The sequence below is a fragment of the Passer montanus genome, unplaced genomic scaffold, assembly GCF_014805655.1.
Source record: "Passer montanus isolate IOZ18808 unplaced genomic scaffold, ASM1480565v1 scaffold56, whole genome shotgun sequence".
Lineage (NCBI taxonomy): Eukaryota > Metazoa > Chordata > Aves > Passeriformes > Passeridae > Passer > Passer montanus.
In genome coordinates, this window is record NW_024370595.1 from 2,921,419 (window position 1) to 2,944,652 (window position 23,234).

Genomic DNA, 23,234 nt, shown 5'->3' on the forward strand with positions numbered 1-23,234 from the left:
TCCCTGTCATTCTCCTACAGTCACATGAGTGGGAGGCTCCTGTAGATGGGTACTGAGTAAACTATATCAAGCTCCTCTAGTATCCAGCTTTATGGGCAAATGCAATTACTGTTCCAGAAAAAACTGCAGAGTGCCTTCTCCAAATGTTTCTCACTTCAGTAATGTATGTTCTGCTTCCAAGAACTGCATGGGTAATGGCAGACTGTTTTTGATCAAATTATTTAAAGAAATAGCGGGAGGCATGCAGTAAGGACAACGCAAGTACATAACAGAATGACTTGGCTGCATCTTCTTCCTACTTGTCTTGTAATAAGAATTCCTGGCCTTCAACTAGTCACTAAAGTACAACACTTTTTCATAATTTAAATCAAAGGCTAGAGGAAATAAAATATTAATACATTTTTTCATGCAAAACTCCCCAAGGCTTAGACAGTGTTTCTCCTGGAACACTGAAAAGACCATAAGGAGACATAATTTGGCCTGATTTTATTATGTCAATATTTCAGGAATAAAAATGCAGGCACAAAAGCTCAGTACAGGGATTAGTTTTATTTTGCAAGAACTCAAGTACAAATTCAGCTCTGCTTTTGTCAGATACAGTGTTAAAAATCAGAGAGACAGATACAAGCTGAAGCAGACACATTACACAATTCTTCTGTGGATTGTTTCTTGTGGAACAGGTGCTGATTTCTTTCTTTTCCTCCCAGATCCAACGCCAAGCCAAGCCAGGCTTCCAGATTTGTAAAACATGCATGTTGAAGATCTTTTGACAATGTATCAGCTAACAAAAAAGTTGGCAGCCTTAACTAAAGCTAATCTGATCATTGCCCACTAAGAAGAAAATAGCACATTTCTCAACCTTTTCTGTTTTGTTACATACATACATAGAACACATACTACTGTTTCCTTCCTAACATAGCATCATAGAGTTTTCCAGTCCTCTTTACTTGAATCACTCCAAAGCCAGCTGCCTCCAGGAGCTTGCTGTACTCTGCTGCTGTTCGCTCTTTCCCTTCTGTCTGGACCAACATATTCATTGAATACAGTTGGGTTTCTACAGGCCCACTTTTATCTTCATTCAGAAGGGATTCAACCAGCAGCACTCCCCCACCTGAAGAAGAGAAGAAAAGGAAAACACACTCTGAGCAGTGAAAAGTTGAGCTATTTTTGAACTGTTACTAAGACAGAGCCGAAATTTACTTTCAGGAAGAAGCAGTCTCCACATTGTCACATTTCAGCATCACAGAAGACAATGAAACAGCCAAAGCACCAGAGCATGTCTTTGCTGTGTTGGTATTGACATCCCAGAGCTGAAAGGGATGCTATGCCTGGGACAGAAATTTCCCATTTTCCCCAGGTGAAATTTACCTTACTGATTTTGCTTTGTAGGCTGTGCTTTTGAAACCCTGGAGCTTCATTGTGACGCTTAATGAAATTTTTGCTGTCATGTATACACCTATATAAACAATACCCAAAATTCTCAATCCTTACACTTAATGCCTTAAAAGAGGAGTCCCTGCAGAGGAGACAAAAACTGGAAGCCAGACAAATAGATCCTAGACCTAGGGTGCTGTTTGTCTTAGCTGAACGTGGCTGGCTTGGGGAAAGCAAATGACTAAACCAAGGAATTCCTGCACTCTGAAACTCTGTCATCCAAACTGAGCATCAAGACTGGTGTGCTTCTCATTGCTGATAGGTAAGAGTCTCTCTGCTCTTCAAGAGTTCACACATACCAGGTTTGCAAGCTTTGTAGACTTTTGCCAGCAGTTGTTTGCATTTGTCATCATCCCAGTCATGCAGTATCTTGGATAAAATATACAGTTCAGCTTCAGGTATTGAATCATTAAAGAAGTCTCCTGTAAAGCAAGAATACATGCATTATACAAATCCCCAAAACACTGAGAGCTGAGTTATGCAAATATTTTCAGTTCTGTTTAATTCCAGGCTTGCAATGTCCTTCAGACATATCAGACAGCAATGGAGGTACCAGGTGAAAGTCCTCTGTTGCACTGCATAGCAAATTTTGCTCTTGATCAGTCTCAAGATCTGAAACATTTAAAGGCAATAACTCATCCTGAAAGAGACTGATGCACAGGAAAGCATTTGAGTTTTGATTTTCTCCAATAGCAGAAATTCAAATTCATACTGCACTAAGGACATAGGTTCACACAGTTCCTGTTGTGAGAAAGAAGGAAAGAATATTGCCTTCTCTAACAAAGTTTTCAAAGATCTTTGGTAATCACAGAATTACTTCATAAATCTGTAGATAAAAATACACATCTCTTACCTCATAGCACTAGCTTTGTTATTCCTTTTGTTTAGCACCTGCTGTACTGCATTCAGATTTTTTTCTCAGCATTTTATTTTGTCATTTCTTCTCCCATTTTGTTGCATCTTTGTTTTTGTACACTCCCTTTCCTCCTCAAGACTCCTTTTCTCTCTCTCAGCTTTGAGCATTTTCAAGCACTTCCAGCACTTTGAAGACTTTTGTAAACATTAAAAATGAGATCTCCCTATAATAATTTTTCTCATACATAGTACAAAGTCTATGCAGGATCAGTGGTCTGGGCAAGAGGAATAGGAGTTAGCTCACCTACTTTCATGATGTAAAATATCTTAGGACTTGAAGATTAATCAGTTTTGACTAGAGAATGAAAAACCCTTGTTCAGAGCAGACCTGGCATCCCCCCACATCTGTCAGGAGTTTTGCACAGAGGAATGTTAGGAAAATTTATAACAAAGCATAGCAGATTTCAAAATTGCATGATGCTGGGTTTTTTTGCTAATGTACCCTTGCTCTTAAGGAATGAAATAGTTCTCTTCAGGAATTAATGTTGCTGAATAACTGAGTTGTGTCTCTGACAGCTGCCGGTGGACAGCTGGGACAGCTGCAGAGCTGGGCTGGGGAGGCTGTAGCCTGAGACACTGTCCCCATAGGGGGCAGCTGGGGACCTGAGCCTCCTCTATGACACCTCTGAGCTGAGCCAGGGCTCTGGAGCAACAGCTGGGACAACACCACACCACTGTCCACACCTACCTTCATGGAAAGTGATCTGACGCTCCTCGGGGGAAACAAACTGTTCTTTGGCCACCTGCACAACTTTGGGCAGGTCATAAATTGTGACGGTAGAACTTGGATATAAAGAAACACACTCTTGGGCCAAAGCTCCTCCACCTCCTTTGGGGACAGTAAAAGAAGGTCAGTAGTGACACAAACGCAACTTGTTCAGTGACACCCCCATGAAAGTATACAGGCAAGGGTGCATTCAGCCTCTCGGAAGCTGGCAATGTACATTTGCACCCCTTGAAACACCCCTTCCCATGTGTTGCTGGGAGGGAAGAGGAGGGACAGGAGAAGTCACCATGTATTCTGCAGGGAGGTCTGGGGCCTGCAGCACCCAGGCATGTGGGCTCAGCCCCTGCCATTACCACGCTTATACTCCCTCCTAGCCAGACCAGCTGCGGGTGCTGGAAGGTGAAAAATGAAAAACAGTCACTAAACCAGGCTTTGGGGAAGAAGTGAGGGAGGCCAGGAGGGAGCCTGCCTTGTCCTGTGAATCCTGGCAGCACTCAGCAGTGCTGGGACAGCCGGGTGCTGCAGGATAAGAGGCACTACCTCAACAACAGTGACAGAAGAGAAGAAGGAAAGAGTCTAGCACTGGAAGAATGCATCAAGCAAGGCATGAAAAATGCTAAAGCTGCCACAACCACAAGGGGATGAGTGACTGCTTACATAAATCAGATGGTAGAGAAAAACATTCAGCTTCTTAATGCTCTCATCACTCTCACATTTCTGTTTTTAACCCAACCAAATCAGTAAAATTCTCCTTATAGTGTTATGTCCTTCTTTCCATTGTTTGCCCACCATTTAACATAGGAGTTGTTTTCCCCTGCAGAGCTTATAAAAGACAGTTCAGAGGCTTCTTAAAGAAGATCTTCTGACACTCACCTCCCAGGTCATAGATCTGCGTGAAAGGGGAAAGGTCAAATGCAGCAAGAACATCTCTGCCACATATACTCCATATTGAGTTCTGGCCAGCCATGAATTTTAGCATTTCTTCATCTGATCTAACAATGCAAACAGAGACAGCACAGAAAGAGGGTTCCTTACCACATCCTCGGAGATTCCTATAATATAACTGCTGCTACAGATTTTAGCTTAAAAAAAATCTCTGGTTTTATTGACACAGAATATGTCCTCTTTGCATATAAACATACCTTGAATATTACTGTATCAGGAGTGTAAAGCTATGAAATCATGCATTTAAATAGGGAATTAAGACTAGTGAAATCCAGTAGCGTATTATGCTGTTCATTCTCAGAATTTCCAAAGGACTTTTTTTTCCTTCAACTACCATTGCCTCTGTCAGAGATCTGTGACATTTTTCAGATTAGGAAATTATACACTCCTATTCAAAATATCAGACAGTGTCCCAGTAATTTATATTGTTGAGAAATAAAAACATTGCATGATGCTGATGACAGCAATTCTCACATCATCATATTTAATTGTCCTGAGCCATAATTAAACACATTCGTTTTATCCACAACAAGAAGAATAAAATTTTTATAAATATTCTAATGATTACCTGTACATTGCTCCAAAAGGGTCTTTAGATGAAACACCAAAAGCTCTTTCATATTGGTTTCTTCCTTCTCTAAAATAGCAATTGAAAAAGCCTATGAGAGTGCTGATATATTTTTCAACATCTCACAAGAATGACTGGTTCTTTTCAAGGTCAGGGTGGGATGGCACTTTGAGCAATCTGATCTACTGAGTGGCATCCATGTTAGGAAGGTTGAAACTAGATGATCTTCAGAGCCTCTTCCAACCCAAACCATTCCAGGGTTCTGTGATTTATGGGAGCACACCTGAGATAAAGGTACAAGACTGATACAATAATCACCATCATCTACACCATGTTTGGTCATCAGTTGCATGAACTGGAACAAGTGAGACTCCAGACCCCAAAATGCCCCTCTAAACCTTTGCAACAGAAGGATCCTTAGCCACTACTCATTATTTACTTTGTTGATGCCACATCCAGTAATATCCACTGCAATGATAAAGTGCTTTACTGAAGATGACACATAAAGAAATATGATTTCTAGATCATCTCTACAATGACAGGGAAAAGGAAAATAAGAACATACACAAATAGAAAACGGGGGGGGGGGGAAGCATACATATTGGCCATGTTAACAGCTGAATTATCTGTTGCTTTTAATTTCTGAGAACCAGCCAGCATCTTTGCTGAGCTCTTCCCCAGAAACACACCACTGAGAGCAGCGACACAGATGCTGCAAAGCTGCAGACAGCACACAGCACTCCTCCTTACCTTACAGCATCAGCCAGGTACTGCCAGCACAAGTAGACTGTGTTTGAATAATACATCATAATATGATACTGAGACTTTGGACTTGATTTTGTAAGGTAGATATTGGAAATTTCTGTGTTTCTGTAGAGGGCTAAAGGGTAAAATAAATGTATTTACTAACATATATGACATATCACCTTGCCAAGTCTGTTGTACAGCTCAGTGTTTATCACCAGAAGATGTCTATACACCCAAAGACATAGCCACCTTACTTCTACAACCAAAGCCTCCCACTGTAATGAGCAATAGGTGAAGGCTGCTGAAATCTGTGTTACCCTGTTCTATCTAGGTAAACACCATCTCCCTACGATTACTTCCAGCCCCAAACATTCCTTTCAAGGAGAGTAAAAAAAATGCCTTTAAAAAAATGTTTTCATTTGCATATAGGCTTCTGCCCTCAGAGGAAGCTTTCGGTGTAGTCTATTTAAGTGGGAGGACTCACAGAAATCTCCTACTCCCTCCACTGCATCTGCAGTGGCATCACTCACCCACAGGACTTGCATACCAAAGGAATATAAAAGATAGATCCTGCTCTCCCCAAACTCCTTGAGCAATAACTATAGTATGAGCATGCCAACACAAGGCAGAGCAGGGGACACAACTTGTGAGACTCTAGCTGGTCCTGACCAGCTTTGTGATGGCTAGAGATCCTTTCTGTCCAAGTGGATTCCATATTTCTGACATAAGAAAAAACTTTTATCAACACTTAGTTCTGATCAATGACCTAAGAAAATAGTTCACATAATGGTAAAAACCCTAAGAAAAACAAAACCTGTTTTAATTCATGCTATTACCATCCACCCTGGCATTTTGTTTTAAAATCCTGCCCATACCCCAGAGATTTCTTGAGACAAGCTCCACAGAGCTTGTGGAGGTATCCTAAATATCTTCTTCAAAGTCACATGAGGCTCTTGTACAAATACATTTAGGGATATTGAGCCCTGCACCTGTGTTTTGTTCTATATTTGTGATCATGCTGACATTTGCCTCCTCTTTCAGCTGAAGAGTGAATCCTAAGACTGATTCTCTCCTTCTAGCTACATTAACTGACTAGCATTTGGTATCAGCTTTGCCCACACATCTTACCTCACTTTCAAAACCATCAGAGGTTTAAATCTTTCAATTTTTTCCCATTTCTCTGCCTTTATTACCTCCTTCTTGTGTCATCTCTACTGCCAAGAGCTTCAATCCCACACAGGCATCCAGCAGTCTTTTCATCCCCATGGTGCTGGCACCCAGACCTGCAGCAATAGTATCTGAAGACAGAGGCTTTCCTGACTCCAGAAGAAGATCAAACACCCCCAACTCACAGGCAGTGAACATAACCTGGGAGTAGGGAAAAGATGGGAGTGAGGGATTAGGTGAAAGCACAAAGCCTACTGCATTTCACAAGCTGCTTAACTAGGGAAAATATAAATTTAATAATATTTATTTCAGATAAACTTGTATTTCATATTATCAAGTCCAATTATTAAATTGTAGTTTATCTGAGCACCAATATAACATACTATGAATGTAATGCACTCATTAGTCTAATTTTTTTTTCATTTTCCAGTGAAGCCAACCAATGCTTTTTGGCTTCCAAAAGTCCACATTTAGAGACCAGATTTTGTGTGTAAATGTCCCTGCCTCTTCCTTAGTTTAGAAACATTCTCACAGTCTCCTAGAAAGAACAAAGGCAAGACTGGGGGGGGGTTGCTTGTTGTCTGTGTATGTTTCTGTTCTTTAACTAAGGATCTAACACATGCTTCAGTGAACCTTGGAGACTCTCTCATGGCTTGCAATAGGGGGAATATCCCATTGTATTGTTTATTTATTGACCTTGTTTTCAGGGACTGAAGTGAAGGACTACAGTGATCTCCCAGAAGCAGGGAGGTTCCTATCATCCAGAAGAACTGCTTTGTTTAACTGAACAAAACTGCTCAGTCTTTCCATAGAGTTGTGCAACTTCTCCAGCAACATTCGTCAACCTCCAGACAGACATAGCTAACCATACATAAAAAAAAGAACTTTAGCTATACACAGTCAACCTTAGAAGTATGAGCCTGTTACTCTGGTCACATAAACACTCCTGAAACAGTAACAAAACATCAGTTTAATTGACTGCCTATATATAAAATGATTTGAGCTACAATGAGTCCTGTACAATGAAGCTCCTTTTACCCTGAGTAAGAACAGGGCTTAACCAAAGTTGCAGTTGCTTCTCAAAAACATAGTACTAACAGTGTTAAATTATAAAGCATTGGGCACTTCTCTTTCTCACAAAGCGATTTTTCGTTATGTATTTTTCCTCTCTTTATTGTCAGCTCTGTCTTTCAGGAGCTTAAGGTGCAGTGGTATTTGCACAACCCAAAGAGCATTCCTTCTGTTACCATGTTGGCCAGAGGTATAGCAAGGGGCAATAGGAAAGTTAAGTAGTAAATGAGGAGAAAATCATCCACTGCACTGCATATTATAATTTTATGCCCATGTGCTTAAGCAAATAACATCAACAAACCATAAGAAGAGTGGAAGTACTAGTTTTGCCTTTGTGCCTTAAAAATATGTCTGGAAAACCAGTCATTATAGCAGTGCTTTCACCTCTTCCAAAGACTTACATTCAGGACCTGAAGAGAAATCCCTGAATATTTCTTTCTGCATACTCTAAGAGTTATATTTCTTACCTTTGAGATTAAAAATCCATTGCTGTATTGCACAATGATTTGAGGATAGTCAGGGTCTTCTGGGGAACCCATCTTCCTTCTGGACTGAGACACAGATTTTCTGGCTCTCTTAATTTAAATAAGCTTCTTTTCACCAAACACAAAGCATATCAGCTGATCCACGTAATCTTATTGCTTCTGAGAAACACACTGGTTACAAAACGTGTTAGCTGAATTATTTGGCTTTGATGGGTCTTTCTTGTTCAACTGTTTCTTTGGATCTTCCATCATCAAGTATTAGGCTGAAGAAGCAGTGTGGATTAAAGCTTGTAAAGTTTATCAGTCAGCAACATGCTGGTACCTCAGAAACACCTGAAGGCTTGTAACAAGCAAAACAGGAATCAGTACAGAATTATACCAAGAACCTGAACTCAGAGCAATGCACCAGGATTCATAGACCAAAGCAAAATCTTGCCTGGGACTTGAAACTTGCTGTGGGCACAGTCCAGGGGACCCTGAGCTGGCAGTAGGGTATACACCTCATCCCTAAGTGCAGAAACAGCAAGTCCAAAGAGAAGCTGTAAGAATCTGTTGCTGTTTTCTTACTGTGATTAGTTTGCTCTGATGACGATAACTTAGATGAAACCTATGAGGAATTAAAGCTACATTTTTTACTTTTCTGTATTTTGCAGGTCTTCCCACTCACCCTGATACCAGCTTAGAAAGGAAAACATGCAGCACCACAGCAGGGGTGTCCTACTTGTACTTTCTATGTTTTGACAGAGCAGGGTGCTGAGGAATGACAACACATTTTTACATTTTCCAGCTGATTACTACAGTTTTTCTCCCCTTCTCTGCAAAACAAATCACGGGCAGCAGAAGGTCCTTGGGAAGGAACAATGAAATGACTGCAAAGTACAATATGGGGCATGGATTTTAACTTCACACAGGACATCCCCCACAGGTTTTCATCTGAAAATTAAACCCCTGGATTACTTACCTGAAATCTTGCTGCCCCACTGTTCATTTCTCTGTCTCTGTCTGACGTCTTGCCCATCGCACCCCAGGGTAGATGTGTCAACATTCAGGTGAGGAAAGAACATTTCCATCAAGGAAAATACTCAGATTTGATGTCACATATTTAGTGACTCCCCTCAGGAAACAATGTTAAATTAAACCTTATTTGGTAATACACTGAAGACAAAATGTTACAAACCAGCATTTTTTCAGCGGCAGCTTTCTTCATGCTTCACATTCTACTGTATAATCTTTCTGTGAATCTGTACTTTCTAACTAAATTTTACATAATCACACATCACCAGCCAAAGATAACTATTATTAGCCAAAAAAATTAGGAAGTTGTATGAAAACAAAAAAAAAAATTCTCTTCTAAAGGCCAATTCTACCTGCTTCTGAGAAACTGGTGCAATTTCATGAAAGCTTAAGGATTTCCCACCCCTGGGAACATAACAGCTATTCAGCCCCAGGCCATAAATGCACTTCACTTAAAGCAAAGTTATATGATACATGGGTCTCCACTAATAAAATGACCACACAGTTGATTAAATACACTTGAAGTTCTTTTTCAATTATGACTAAATCTGTCTGTTGAGGATAGCAGTTATAATCATCTAATGGGATTACTACTAGTAGTGAGATGTAGGGGAGGAGGCTTGCAGATAACCCACACCAGATTGAAAAAAGCCAGATGCAGAAGCTGTTTCCAAGTTAATTGTTAGTAAGGCTTAGAGTTTAAGCTCCTTTTAAGCTAGAAATACATTCATGAAGATGAAATTGCAAGGGCTTGCTTTCTCTGAAAACCCTATCAAGATTTCTCTCATAGGGCTTAGACCACATGCAGGCTAAAGCCCTTATTTTACCACCACAGTTCTATTTCAGTGATGTATTTTTCTTTGCCTAAATCACTCACTACAGTCAAATGCTACACAAAAACAATTATGTCATTTTTGCATAACATTTGAAAGTAAGAAATTATCTATGAACAAAGGAGATTTAGTAAAATGAATGTGTCTGCCAGTGAGACGTGGCAGATGACACTATCTTCTCACACAAAACCTCCCTTGTAAGCAAAAACTACAAATCCCAGGGATGGGACTATGATGAGTTTCAATAGTGCCAGTAGGGAAACAACTGTGCCTTGCCATCATGAGTAAGTCTCTAAGCATACCCAGCTTATAACACGTGCCCTGGAAGGGCCCTAAGGTAATAGTCTGTGGCCTGTTTTCTAACAATCCTAAAAAACCAAGATACTCAGTAATATACTTTTTCTTTGAAATAGAATATCAAGTTTTAAATGCTCCTTTTCTTCTTTATAGCTTCTAACTATTCTTGTATTTTACAATAGATGCATTTTCCTAGTAACATGACCATTATTTCCATCACTTTTGACACAGACCAATTTTAGTTTTTTCCTGTTTTCATCACATATACTAATAGCAAACATTTGGAGTTGGCACAAAAAACTGTATATCCAGCCTATTTTCTAAGCAAACCCTCCCTTCTCTTTAGATTCACTCTGAGAAGAGTAAAAACTCTGAGAACATCTTTTGAAGTGTATGTCAGGCAATCCAGAGTTGTTCTTAGTTTAACTTGTGGACTGCAAATAATTTCTCAACAAATAATTCAACTAAATAATCATTGAGATTTCTATGAGAGGAAAGTCCCAGCAGATAAGAGTCATAGTCTTCCTGAGGATATCCAGCTATATCAGCTACAAATGATAGATGCAGAAACTTTAGGAAGAGAGAGAGACAAATGCAAACAGAAAACCAAGATGGATAGCAGTTGAGGCAGGCTCTGATTTCAGAATTTGCTTGTGTTCTGTCAAGCATCACACAGGAAAACCATGGATACACAACTGCCTTAAACAGGCCATTTTAGAGGCTTGGCTTTGTTGGAGATGGAAGGAACGCCTTCCTGCCCAGGAGAGGTGGTGCATAAATTCCTCATTTTGCCTTCCTTGTGCATGCAGCTTTGGCTTTACCTTTACATTGTGTTTATCTCGATTCATGAGTTTTCTCACTTTTACCCTCACAATTCTCTACCCCATCCCACCAGGGGTGTGTGAACACCTGCATGGAGTCTAGTTGCCAGCTGCTATAAATCACAGCAGCAAGACATGTGCAATGAACAGAAAAGATTTTTCCAGCCCTTCCTTTTTATAGGGACGGTAGAAAGTAAAAGACAACACTCTTGTGTTGATGAACACATGTCCAGGATCATATGCAGAACTGCAGGGAAAATCTAATCTGAAGGTAGAAAGTAAAAAACAGCACTAGGTAACTCCTCAGAGTGTTGATGAACAGATGTCCAGGATCATATGCAGAACTGCAGGGAAAATCTAATCTGAAGGTGATCAATCCTTGTTCAGACACTTGGCTGGCAGTGCCTGGGAGTGACATCCCTTCATATCATCCTACAGCTAGTCCAATATCACGGACAGCACACCTGAACATCCCATGCAGAGCAGGTAGAGCTCACCTGGCAGGTGCCACAGTACACATGCAGCTGGATTAGTTATCACTTAGAGAGCAATTCTAATCAGCTTTAGCCCTTCAAAAATTTCATAACATTTGCTATGGCAAAACATTCACCTGAGCTAACCCATGAATTCTCTTTTTTTGTCAGGCAGCAGGAGATTGAGGTGCAGCATGTGAGGGGGTACCAGACCATACTGATTTTCCGTGCTGCCATTAAAGAAAGGGTGGTGGTGCACATCACCTCAAACAAGCCTCAGGAGCCCAGTATTAGATTAATATAGGACACTTGATTCATTCTGTGCGCTCAGTTCTGAAGCATCAACCCACTTTTGAAGAATCAATGGCAACCAGATTGCTGCTTTATACAAACCCTAGAGACAACTGCAAATTTACTGCGAAGCAGCAAACTATACCTCCTGCAAATAATATGTTCATTAGACTTGGGAAAGGCCAATCAACAGAATGCAATATAAGCTTACTGAAATGGGTGTTGTATTCAGAAGAACCAAACCTCAGAAGCAGGATACCAGATCAAGACACAGACAATGCATAATAAACACAAACTTGATCTGTATTGTAATACAGGACATCAGTGGCCAATTTTGTCCACACATTTATAAATTATTTGCCAAACTAGTTCATTTAATTGCTGTCTTATATAGAATGTAACAACATCTCTAGCTCTGCTATCAAACATGAGCAGCCACAATAGTCTGTTATATGATCCTGTGCAAGAACTGCCCTAAAGCTGACATTGGTGCAAAGTCCAGGTAGTTTTGATCACCAATCAACTCTCACTAGTTTGTCTTTATAGCCTTGTGGCACTGATAGAATCTTGCATTCACGATTTTGGGAGTGACTGCAAAAATTCCCCTTTTCTCTGTCAGCTTTAAAGACTATGCTTCCAGGTAACATAACATATTTTTATACACATATCTAATTATGCCTAGGTCTTTATTTTAGGACACTGAATAGATTACAAAGGTAGAGACAATTAGAAACAGGATTTAGATATGGTTACAGCTTAGGTAATAATTTTTAGTAATATAAATTACTGCTGGCAATTTGACTCGCATATTATGAAAACTCCTTTACCATAGTGGGCAGTAATCAGATGGAAAATATCACATTCATATTGAAGGGCTTTGGCCTTGCTGTTGTAGCAAAGCTGTCGTTTGACTAAGCTGCTTCCCAAGCCACCTAGGGCAGACTGAGGCCAGGAGATAAAAAGAAAACTGCAGGTCGAAAGGCTGGTACATGCAGAGGCTCATCAGCCTTCAGACAGATACAAGAGGAGACATTTCTTAAGGATAAAACAGGACTGTGCAGTAACACTGCCCATAGCAACACGAACTTAGATTTCTTACCCCTTTGAGACTCTCCTGTTCTTTGCTTCACAAGGCTGCAGAAAAACCACTCCTAGTTGCCACTGCCAACAACTATGACGAGGCAGCAGCACATGCAGAGAGCACATGCACCAGGTCCTGCCCAGAAAAGGGAGCTCAAGAGCATCGGCCCACCAACTTCCTACCCTCTTCAGCTCAGACCTTGCTGAAAGCAGTCTGTGATTAGCAGGGTTCACACCTCCAACAGGAAGAGGTCACATGCTCCCTTGTATCACTAGACGATCAGTACACTTCAAAACCCTACACATCCTCAAGAGCAAAGATCCTTGATCCTGTCCTTCTGGCAAGGACATAAAGGAGACATTGTGGTGTCAGATGTGAAATCTCTCCTGGAGCTGAGTGCAACAACTGAGGCGCATTCTCACGACTGAGAACACTCTCCTCCTGTCTCACCATGTGAGTTAAGAATGATCAAGAATGACAGAAGAACACTGGAATAATCACTGGGCATTTCTTGGGACTCAGTACATGAAATAGGGCTCAGAGGTCTCTTTCCCTGCTGCCTAGACTTTCCAGCAGGCATGAACACAGGGCTGTAGCATGAAGTTGCCCAATCCATGGTTTAACAGGATTTACACCCTGTATTTATACCACACCAATCATGCTCACCGGGGAAATTTTTCCACTATTTGTGAAGGAAATAACCTACCAGTTAAGAGTGAACCTGAGCTTTCCCCAGCAACAAAGCCTGATTTTAAACTAAGCTTAAATTGGTATGGTTGCCTGACTCAGACAAGGCCAGAAGCTGAGTGAGTTCTTGACTTTGCAAGGGAAGAACTACAGATTTTGGAATGACACAAAAGAAACAATCCCCCCTGCCTTGACCAGACGGCAACTCGGTAAGTGATGTGCTCCAGGACACAGCTGGCCCTCCTAGCTGACAGGCTACACTGAAACCCATGTTCAACCTGTCATCCATCACAACCCCCAGGTCCCTTTCTGTAGGGCTGATCTCCATGTCTTGTTCCCCAGTCTGTGTGTACATCCAGAGCTGCCCCATCCCAGGCGCAGAATCCAGCACTTGCCCTGTGTATGGCTGGTGATTGCCCAGCTCTCTGATTTGTCTATGCCTCTCTGCCTTTGAGGGACACAGCAGCTCCTCACAATTTGGTGTTATCAATGTCTTACCTTTTCTGTCCACAGGTAGTAACTACAAAGATTTCAGCATCATGGTCTAGTAAGAAACAAACCCACAAGGACTGTGAAAGTAAAGCAAACAAAGTCAGCCAAGGATCCAGCTGAGCCGCAGCACTAATGTGCTTCTCAGACACTCCAGGAAATGGATACACTTTGATTTCATGCATCAGTGTGAGGAAAATGGCATCTGAAGGCTGTAGTTAAAGAGCACACATCCTGCTGAATTAAGAGTTGACATATGTGTAACATAACAGGACCATCAAGAGAAGCTGAACTTCATTATTCAAATTTGCTGAGTGATACTTTCAACAAACAGGTTCTTAAGACAACACTTCTGCAGATTTTAATATATTGACACATGAAAACAGCAACTTCAGTTCACTGGAAACAGTTTTCTTTTTAATTTTACCATAAAAATGCAAAATAAACTCTTTCACTGTAACATTATAGCTTTTAATATTCCTGAGCTGCATTTTAAAAGCAAAAGTATTCTTAAACAGATTTAACAAGAGACACTGCAGCCTTACTTTTCAACAACACAAGTAAAAATAATTTAGCAAGAAGGCCCCTTTTTCAAGACAATGTTTAGCTCTTTATGTACCTGAAAAAATGTTTCAAGTAGCCCTATGCCACCTGAAATAATTACAAAGCCAAATATGTCAACAAAATATCAGAACAACTTTCAACCATTTTACCACTGCTTGTTACTTCCTACACCAGGTGTGCCTCTCTTACATGGAAAGTATTATACAAAGGCATTACACGCCAGAATAATTTGGGCCACAAAGCTTGGCATCATACAGACATATGAAGGAATCAAAGCAATTTAAAAGGTATCCTGTGTAACTTTATAGTCAGTTTTAAGAAAAAATATTAAAGTCTTGCTATCCATCTCAATCAATAAAAACTCTACTTTGTTAAACATGGTTTCATTGAATGTACCAGGAAACACTTTAAATCAAATCTGTATGTAATAGCTTGTCACCTCTGAAGTTCCTATAACTGGCACCCATGTATTTCTTAAGCCAAATTAGGTGATAAAAACTAAATACACTAAAATTAAGGTTTAGAAAACTGAAACTGAAGAAAACAGGTTGGCTTTTAGCACTTTAGGAACTTCAGCACAAGCACAATTATACCTACATTGTGGTAGAAACCTAGAAAGAGACAACAAAGGAAGGAAGGTCAAAAAAATCAGGCATCTCTTTTCTTGATTTCAAGGACTAGATGCAAGCTAAGAATTGGTCGAAACAATTGTGTTTTCTATAACAGTCACACCAATGAGGTCTGGTGTCCAATTCTGCGGCCCTTTTGTCCTACCAGAGCTTTTCAAAGGAGCCAAGGCCTCCACCACCCACTCTGAGCACTCCTTTGCCTATTCAGTGATCACCTCCGGTGCCTTCGTCTCCTGCTCGCGCTTCTGCGACTCCGACTCCTTTCTCTCCTGTCCCGCCTCCGTTCGCGACTGCGCGTTCTCCTGTAGCGGGAACGCCTGGGGCTTGCGCTCCTTCGCCGGGGACTGCGGCTTCGGCGAGGGCTGTAACTTCTGCTGGAGTGTCTGTAATACCTCCTGTCCCTCCTATGCTTTTCATCCCGGTGACTCACATCTCTTCTGTGCCTGCTGCTCTCCCGTCTACCCTTACTCTCATCACTGTTTATGCTGCTACATGAATGGCTCTTTCTTCTCCTTGGCTCTGTTCCACGTTTGTCCTGCTCACAGGGCAAGTCCTTCTTGCAAGTGCTCTGGTCATAGCTAGAGAGGCTCTTCTGGTCCTGGTTATCGGCGGGAACACATGAAAGTACCCCCGAACCCCTTTTGTCAGAACACCTCTCAGAGTTTGTAGTATGAAGATTCTGTCCTTCTTTGTCATGAACCTTGTCGTGAATGTTGCCATTTAAGTACTTGCATTGAGTGTTTACACTTTCAGGGGATGCTACTTCTGCTTGAGAGCCAGGAGCCAGTTTGCCTGAAACAGCCTGTCCTGAGGTAGAAGTGATGCAGCTGGATGACACAGTGTGAGGAACAGCACTAGGGCTTTTCAGCACGTCAGTCTGAGATGCTTCTGTTTCTTCTTTGTTTTGATTAATTGCATCCATTTTCTTGCTTAGAAGATTGTTCAGTAGTTTCTCCCTCAGTTCCTTTTCTTTTCTCTGCAACCCCAGTGCTCTCTCTTTTTCCTCTTCCACACGTTTAAGCTCAGCCTCCTGGAGCCTCCGTCTCTCCTCCAGCTGCTGCAGACAAATCTTTTCTTCATTCTGTTCTTGCTCCAAAAGCTTTACTGTCTGAAAGACAGTCAAAGGGAAGAATAAACAAAAAATACCTGCTCCTGCTTCCAAGTTACAGCATAACACAAAGGCAGTAAAGTGGCAAGAAAATAAAATCTAACCAACAGAACTTAACCATCCCAAAATAAAATGGTGTTTCCTTTTCAAAGGGAAAAAAATCAAAACATATCAATCAACAAATCCCACTAATCCAAAACTGCTCTAAGTTGAAACACTATTTGCTCACAATTTTTGAGAGAAAATTTTGTCTTCATGTCTCCTCAATATAACAAAAGTAACATATGAAATCTGCAGTATTGAAATATATTATCAGGGTCAAAACTTGAAGGTTTCAGTCAAATTTAAAATTTCAAAATTCAGTCAAACTGAAAATGTTTTTAATTTTATTGAAAAGAACTTCTTTTAGATGATTGCTATCTGTGGCTCGTAGATGATTTTACAAAAAGTCCACAAAACCAGCAAGTAATTAAATGGACAATTGTTATGTAGAAACAAATTGTTGTTTTGTCAACCACTTTAAAAACACGATACTAGAAAAGGTTGAAACCTTTTTCTATTCTGACCTAGTCAAGTGGCTTAGTATAGACCTCAGAATTCTCTAAATGAAAGAAACACACTCTCTGTTTCATCAGACAATCTACTGCACAGCTACAAAGCTAAAAAGTCTGCAAAAGGCATTTCTCCCTTCTTCTAGTATGTAACTGATCTGTACATAGCCCTGTGAGTTCAAAAACACTCCTGAAGTGTACTGGCATCAAGAAAAAAAACTTGTGCTTTACCACAGAGCTTTTCATTTCTACAGAAAATATTTCACATTCAGTACACCCTAATACTATTTTATCTACGTCTTAAGCTTCAGTGTTTCAGTGAAAAAAATAACAATACTGTTAGAGACGGAATCTAAGATTTGAAACCTCTGCTGACAGTACTTTTCCTACAGAAGAAACATTCTGTGCATTTCAAACATTAACTAATCAAGTTCAATCTCTGAAACTCCAAAGAACAGTGAACAGAATTGCTGTGAGGCAGATGGGAAACAGCATCTAAACCAGAATTAGAAAAGGAGTCCTGCATCTTATCCTATGTGGTTAGCTCACTTCATCATGCTCACATGTCCTTCTACTGGACCTGACAATTTACAGACAAAAAATGCTATTCAGGACTATAGGTTCTTTTCATTTACCTCCAAGTGCATATCTGACCAATAGAGAAATACTGTTTAATTGTGCTTTTCTGAAATTTTTGTCTAAGGAATAGCAGCTGCAGAGGTAGTAAACCTTGTGTTTAATGAACAGACCTCCCCACCTCCTCTCAAGCCAGCCAAGGGCTTTCTTCTGTTGGGTTCTTCATTAGCTTCTGAAATAAATATTGAAATTACCTTTGCTCTGCTTAGCAGTTCTGCAATTAATCTAATGGACTGAAGATTTCTCTGAGCTAATAGGAGCTTCCTTTCTTCTAGCTTTATCTTCTCTTGAAGTTTTCTCTGTTCTTCAGCTTGCAGCTTTTCAAGTTGTTTTTTGTTCCGTCGAACTTCACGATCTTTCTGTTTCTGCTCTCTCTTGCGCAACTTCTCTTCTCTTTTTCTCTCTCTCTCATATTCTTCAAGCTCTCTCTGCTTCCTAAAAAGAGTAAATATTTTTGCCTTATCTAGGCAAAGCACAATTTCAAACCCCTACTATATGCACAATACATTTTACACTTCAAGTAAATTTGCTTCTATATAAGTCATGTTGACGAAGAACAAAAGTAGAAAACTGAACATTTAAACCCTTACTTGTGACAGCAAACAGTCATATTAATCTATTTTTAACAAGTTGGAATTCAAAGAAAAAAAATTGCTACAGCAAGTAATTGTTTTTTGAACTTTGCCCAGAGGCAATAACAATGCATGAGGCAGCTGGGCAGAGAATTATCACAGCCAGAAGAATATCAAGCCAACAAATGTGTGCAGTGGTGGTGGGTTTTATTTCTGTGATTAGGACAAAATAGTAGCTTTTGTTAAAGGCCATGGGTCTCCGAAACTAGGTGATTAATGGCAAGACTTTTAGGAAATTGAGTATTTTGCAGGTTTAATACTTTGAACTGAACATAAGCATAAGTGGTAAACTAAACCATACTCAGCTTTAAGAGCTTCATTTTAGCTACAGGCAACTTGTGTTTATTTATTTTCACTGATATGAAGGAGCAGTTTTGTTATGCCTGGTTGTTAAAATTATAACTGAACAATGAGCTGTAAATACCTTTCTTCTTCTTTTTGTTTTTCCTCAGCTTCTTTCTCTTTACGTTTTTGTTCTTCTCTCTGCTTTTCAAGCTCTTGAAGCTTTTGCCTTTCAAGTTGACGCTTCTTAATTGATGCATCACTGAGGTGTTTTGTTGAGTCAAAAGAAACCTGTACATGACACAATTGAAAACAGGTTTAAGGAAACAGCAAAAAAAAAATTACAACCTGACACTTTTAACTTAGACCTTGATGTAAGTACAATCAGACGTGTGAAACCTTATTCAAAACAAAGGGAAGGTGCTTTCTCTGTGTGCCCAGAGAAAGCACCACCTACTCTAATCAGGTAACTGGGTACTAAATGTGTGCACACATGTAGCAAAATCAGATACCACTTCTGTGTCTCACAACCAAAACCAAACCCCAGTGTGGCTGAGGCTCTGTCTGTCCCATGTATTCAATGTGTCAGATTGGGCTTGTACAGAACTCTTAATTAATGCAAGCTGTTAGGGACTGTACAGCACTATGTAGAAATAGGTTTAAATAAAGGCCTTCCTTTCTGTCTAAAAGTGTGATCCTTAAATTCAGCAGAAGACATAGTTCTACAGCATTCAACACCTGGTTCAAGCGTCCCCACCAGTTCTAAAACCAAGATTCCCAAACTGAGGTACACTGGGCAGAAGATCCCAAGTCATGGGAACAGAAAGAAAAGAAAGAGAAATGAAAAATGAAAAATGAGACTTCTGAGGCACTCAGCTTCCAGGATATATGAACACACCCTGGTCACATCCAGCTGCGTGCTGGAACAGGACACCACCAGACATGACAGCCCTGGTGTCCTAATCTCCAATTCTGAGTGCAGGCAGGCAGGGATCTCTAAGACATTTCCACAGACCCGTGGTCATTGAACCATGGGGCAGAGAACAAGGAGCACAGCCTCTGCAGTTTAATCTACTCAGGCTTCAGACAAATGATGTTTCATTAACAGACTGAGAGGACAAACAGGTACAAACAGACAAGGTGTGGTGACCTTGCATGACAGAGAGCTGCTGTCCTGACAGGGCAGCTGCCAGGAAGGCATAACTCTTCTTGCAGAGCCATACTAAATTTGGGAACCCTGATCCCCTGCACGTGAATGACAGGTTGAGTTTCACCAGGTCAAGGCACAGTTTCTATCCCACAACTGACAAGCTTTGATAACAAGATAAAAGATTGCAGTATTTTACTTACACTGACTAAACTACAATTTGAATAAATATCTGCATGTTCCCATATTGCACAAAGGAATACTCAAGGTTTTTTTCTGAAATACACTCCCTGGTTTGATGAATGACTACTGAGCATCCCAAAATACATCCACAAACATTTCACTCAACCCATATAGAAAATGCACAGACCACTCCCAAAGACAGTAAGTTTCCTTGAGGCTGTGCTTTCAGAAACACTCCATCTGGAGAGACTGCCTTGTTCCCTCCTGTCACAGCTGTAATTTCTAAGACAATAAGGTTACAGAAAATTACTTCTGGAAAACTCTGTATGTAAATATTATGAAATAAGCATAATAAAATTACAGGAAACTGTGCTACAAATGAAAATTAGCATTTAAATCTTTGTGGGGCCTTTCTGTATGTAAGGTACACTGACAATTAGCTGTGTATTTCCCAGACCAGACAGACCACATGCTACTAAGCCTTTTAGTTCTGACACAGCTATCAATGCAGGGGTGAAATTCTCCCCCACTATGTCTCTCTATAGTGAACACATGAAAGAATAATGCACTTTACAGCCAATCTTCGGGTGAAATTTGTCTGGACTTGTTCAGAACTGGAATTTTAAGTGAAATTGCGATTTATAGATACATATTATTTTCTAAAGTAATTTAGAAAATCGTGTTCATAAACTTGATCCTTCCACCTGCAGTTCTCATTTCTAGAATTTTCTTATTAAGGAAAAAAGCAAAACCCCACTCATTTTAGTTATGTAGTCTAACAACACATTTTTCTACCAACATTTTCCTTTAAAAATTGTATTATGTCTGTCCCATAAGGCTACATTAATGCTGTCAATGTCACCTGTTGCCATCACTGTGGTACACAGATAAAGGCTTCAAGCACTATGGAAATACCATTTAGTTGTACTCAAACCTTCATGTGGGTTCCCACACAAAAGGCTGCAGTCTCTCACCTTTATGTTGCAAGCCACTGCTTTGCCATCCTCGCCCTTGTACATCAGCTTCATGCCCCGCAGGGCGTTCATGGCCTCGATGAACCCCGCGTACTCCCGGTACTGAACATAGGCTTCAAAGTTTAAATGGCCCCCAAAGCTGAAAGTGTGAAAATTCCTGCCAGTCATCTCTTCTCTGTAAGGGTCCAGCATGGGTATGTCCACATTACGGATTTCTCCAAATTTCTGGAAAACTTTTATAAGGACTTCTTCACTTGGCTTTTCCGAGCCAGTCTCCTTTGCTGCAAACCACTTACAAGGCAAACCCTCCAAATGAATAGTGTCCGGCCTTTCCCCAGGCAAGGTTTCGTTCATATCCTTTGCATCACGGAAAAACGAGTCCCAGTCATGTCTGGTAGGAAAGTCAATCTTGTATTCCGCGGCACGCACTTTCAAAATGTCAGAGAAGCCGCTCAGCTTTATTGTTTTGCCATCAAGGCACGCCAGAAAAGATTTAACCAAACTTTTGTTCTCGACCTCTCCTTCAAACCTAATGAAATCCATTGTGCTTTTAGAAATCCGCAGAGTGGAAAACTGATGAGTTTGCACCATCCCCTTCAATCTTTCCATCACTTCCCAGTTCGAAATGGATTTTCCCGGTTGCTTCAGCTGAGGAAGTGCCACACTGATGGTCATTTTTGTAATGGGTTTAAGGTATAACCCACAGGGAGCACAGAGCTCTACAGCTTCTGATGTATCATGAACTATTGTTGCAGCAGCCATAACCAAGAACAAGCATAGGATAAAAAAATAAAAGATGCAAGTTTAAGTTGCAGGCCAACAGTAGTCAAATAAAATAGCCCTTATCCATAAATAATTTAATTCTTTGGCGATTTAAGCATTCCCACGTTAAAACGATGTCTCTTAACACAAGAGTGAATTAGATAATTACAACCGAGTAGTACAAACATCTTAAACTACTTTACAACCACTAGAGCCTATAAGTAATTAAATCTCTGTAAGGCCTCTGAATAGAAAACTAGAAGCTGATGACAGTCTTAGGAATACATGAGGTTGGTATGTGATTGCTCAGAAAGCAGCTACCCTTTCTCAGGAGGGAAGGGACTGGCGGCGCGATGTCACACCGCTCCCCAATCTACTTAACAACCAGTGAACCCCAGCAGGCTGGCGCCCAGGCGGATCTCACGTTCTCCGGAAGGAAGACCTGGAAAGCGTCTGCAACGAGAGAAAAGCGCCCCTTTTATTTAAAAGCCCGAAGCCCCACCGCCCCTCCCTGCCGGCAGCGCCGAGCAGGCTCCGCAGGACAAGGCTGGGAAGCACCGCGAAACACCGGAGCCAGCGGCCGCCGACGGCAGCTGCCCCGGCGGGCGGAGCCCGGGCGGCGGGGGGACACCCCGGGAAGACGCCAGCGGGAAAAGCGCCGCTCGCCGATGCCGCGGTTCACTCGCACGCCCCGCCGCCGGTTGCGGCGCGTCCCCCGGCAGGCGGAGCCGGCCCCGCGCCCCTCGCGCAGGGGCGCGCGGGCTCCGCTCCCCCGGGAAGCTTGGCCGCGATCCCGGGCTCCGCGGGCAGGGCCCCCTCCGTGTGCCCTGCTGAGCGCACACCGGCTCTCGGGACTGCTGGGGCTCGCTGCGTGCCAGCGCTCCCCCTTGCACAGAATCGGTTCGGTGGGAAAAGCACCTCTGAGTGCAACCTCTGCTTCAGCACCACCGTGTCCATGGAAGATGGTGCTGAGCGCCGCCTCCAGCCTTTCCTTAAACACCTCCAGGGACGGTGACTGCACCACCTCCCTGGGCAGCCCATCCCAATATCTAATCCTTTATGTGAAGAAATTCCTCCTAATACCCAAGCTGAACCTTCCCTGGCACAGCTTGAGCCTGTTTCCTCTTGTGCTGTTGCTGGTTGCCCGGGAGAAGAGGCTGACCCTCGCCTGGCTACAGCCTCCTTTCCGGTGGTTCCAGAGGGTCATAAAGTGCCCCGAGCCTCCTTTTTACAAAGCTTAACAACCCCAGCTCCCTCAGCTGCTCCTCACAGGACACACACTCCATGGGACGTGCACTCCATAGGACCTGTGTGCCCTCTTGTCAGCCCAGGACATGAGGGCACAGCCGAGGCCACCCTGACCTTGGAAGGCAGAGCAGGGCTGACTGTGGTAACCTGCCCCTGTTCCACTATTTTAAAACAGCTTCCAGGTCTAGCCTTGGATAGAATTCCACCATTTGAGAAACTGGGACTGCAGAAACCTTCAGCAGCAGGCTGTGTGTAAATAGTGGCTTTGATCAGCACTGACCTCAGTGCAGAGGTCACCATCAATGCAGCAGCTGCAGCAAGACTGCAGCTGTTGCACAGAGGTGCTACTTCACAGCACAGATGCTGGTAACTGCTGGTCCCACTCTGCTTCTCTTATGGTTAAGTAGCAGTATAAACACAGAACAAGGAACTACTGCTACCGACAACTTTTGAAACAGTGTGTGCTTTGTAGT

At 41.7% G+C, this 23,234-nt stretch overlaps 2 protein-coding genes across 4 annotated transcripts; both read right to left on the reverse strand.

Moving 5' to 3' along the window:
* Nucleotides 1–543: 543 nt before the first annotated feature.
* ASMT (acetylserotonin O-methyltransferase) lies at nt 544–10,819 on the reverse strand. The gene is made up of 8 exons (XM_039725690.1): nt 8,042–10,819; nt 6,530–6,704; nt 5,340–5,469; nt 4,590–4,658; nt 3,950–4,068; nt 3,038–3,178; nt 1,734–1,856; nt 544–1,111 (listed from the first exon to the last, which is right to left on the reverse strand). Exons 1-8 carry the CDS (start codon nt 8,111–8,113, stop codon nt 897–899), a joined length of 1,044 nt encoding a protein of 347 aa, XP_039581624.1. The 5' UTR covers nt 8,114–10,819; the 3' UTR covers nt 544–896.
* A 3,621-nt stretch (nt 10,820–14,440) lies between these two features.
* AKAP17A (A-kinase anchoring protein 17A) lies at nt 14,441–22,237 on the reverse strand. 3 transcript variants are annotated; one of them, XM_039725687.1, is made up of 5 exons: nt 21,835–22,236; nt 20,752–21,494; nt 18,590–18,738; nt 17,728–17,968; nt 14,441–16,346 (listed from the first exon to the last, which is right to left on the reverse strand). In XM_039725687.1, the coding sequence occupies exons 2-5, from the start codon at nt 21,424–21,426 to the stop codon at nt 15,450–15,452; spliced, it is 1,962 nt and encodes a 653-aa protein (XP_039581621.1). In that variant the 5' UTR covers nt 21,427–21,494; nt 21,835–22,236; the 3' UTR covers nt 14,441–15,449. The 3 variants fall into 3 exon arrangements, with proteins under 3 accessions (XP_039581621.1, XP_039581622.1, XP_039581620.1); XM_039725688.1 differs by having other exon boundaries at nt 21,938–21,967; XM_039725686.1 differs by having other exon boundaries at nt 20,752–22,237.
* Between the last annotated feature and the right edge of the window lie 997 nt (nt 22,238–23,234).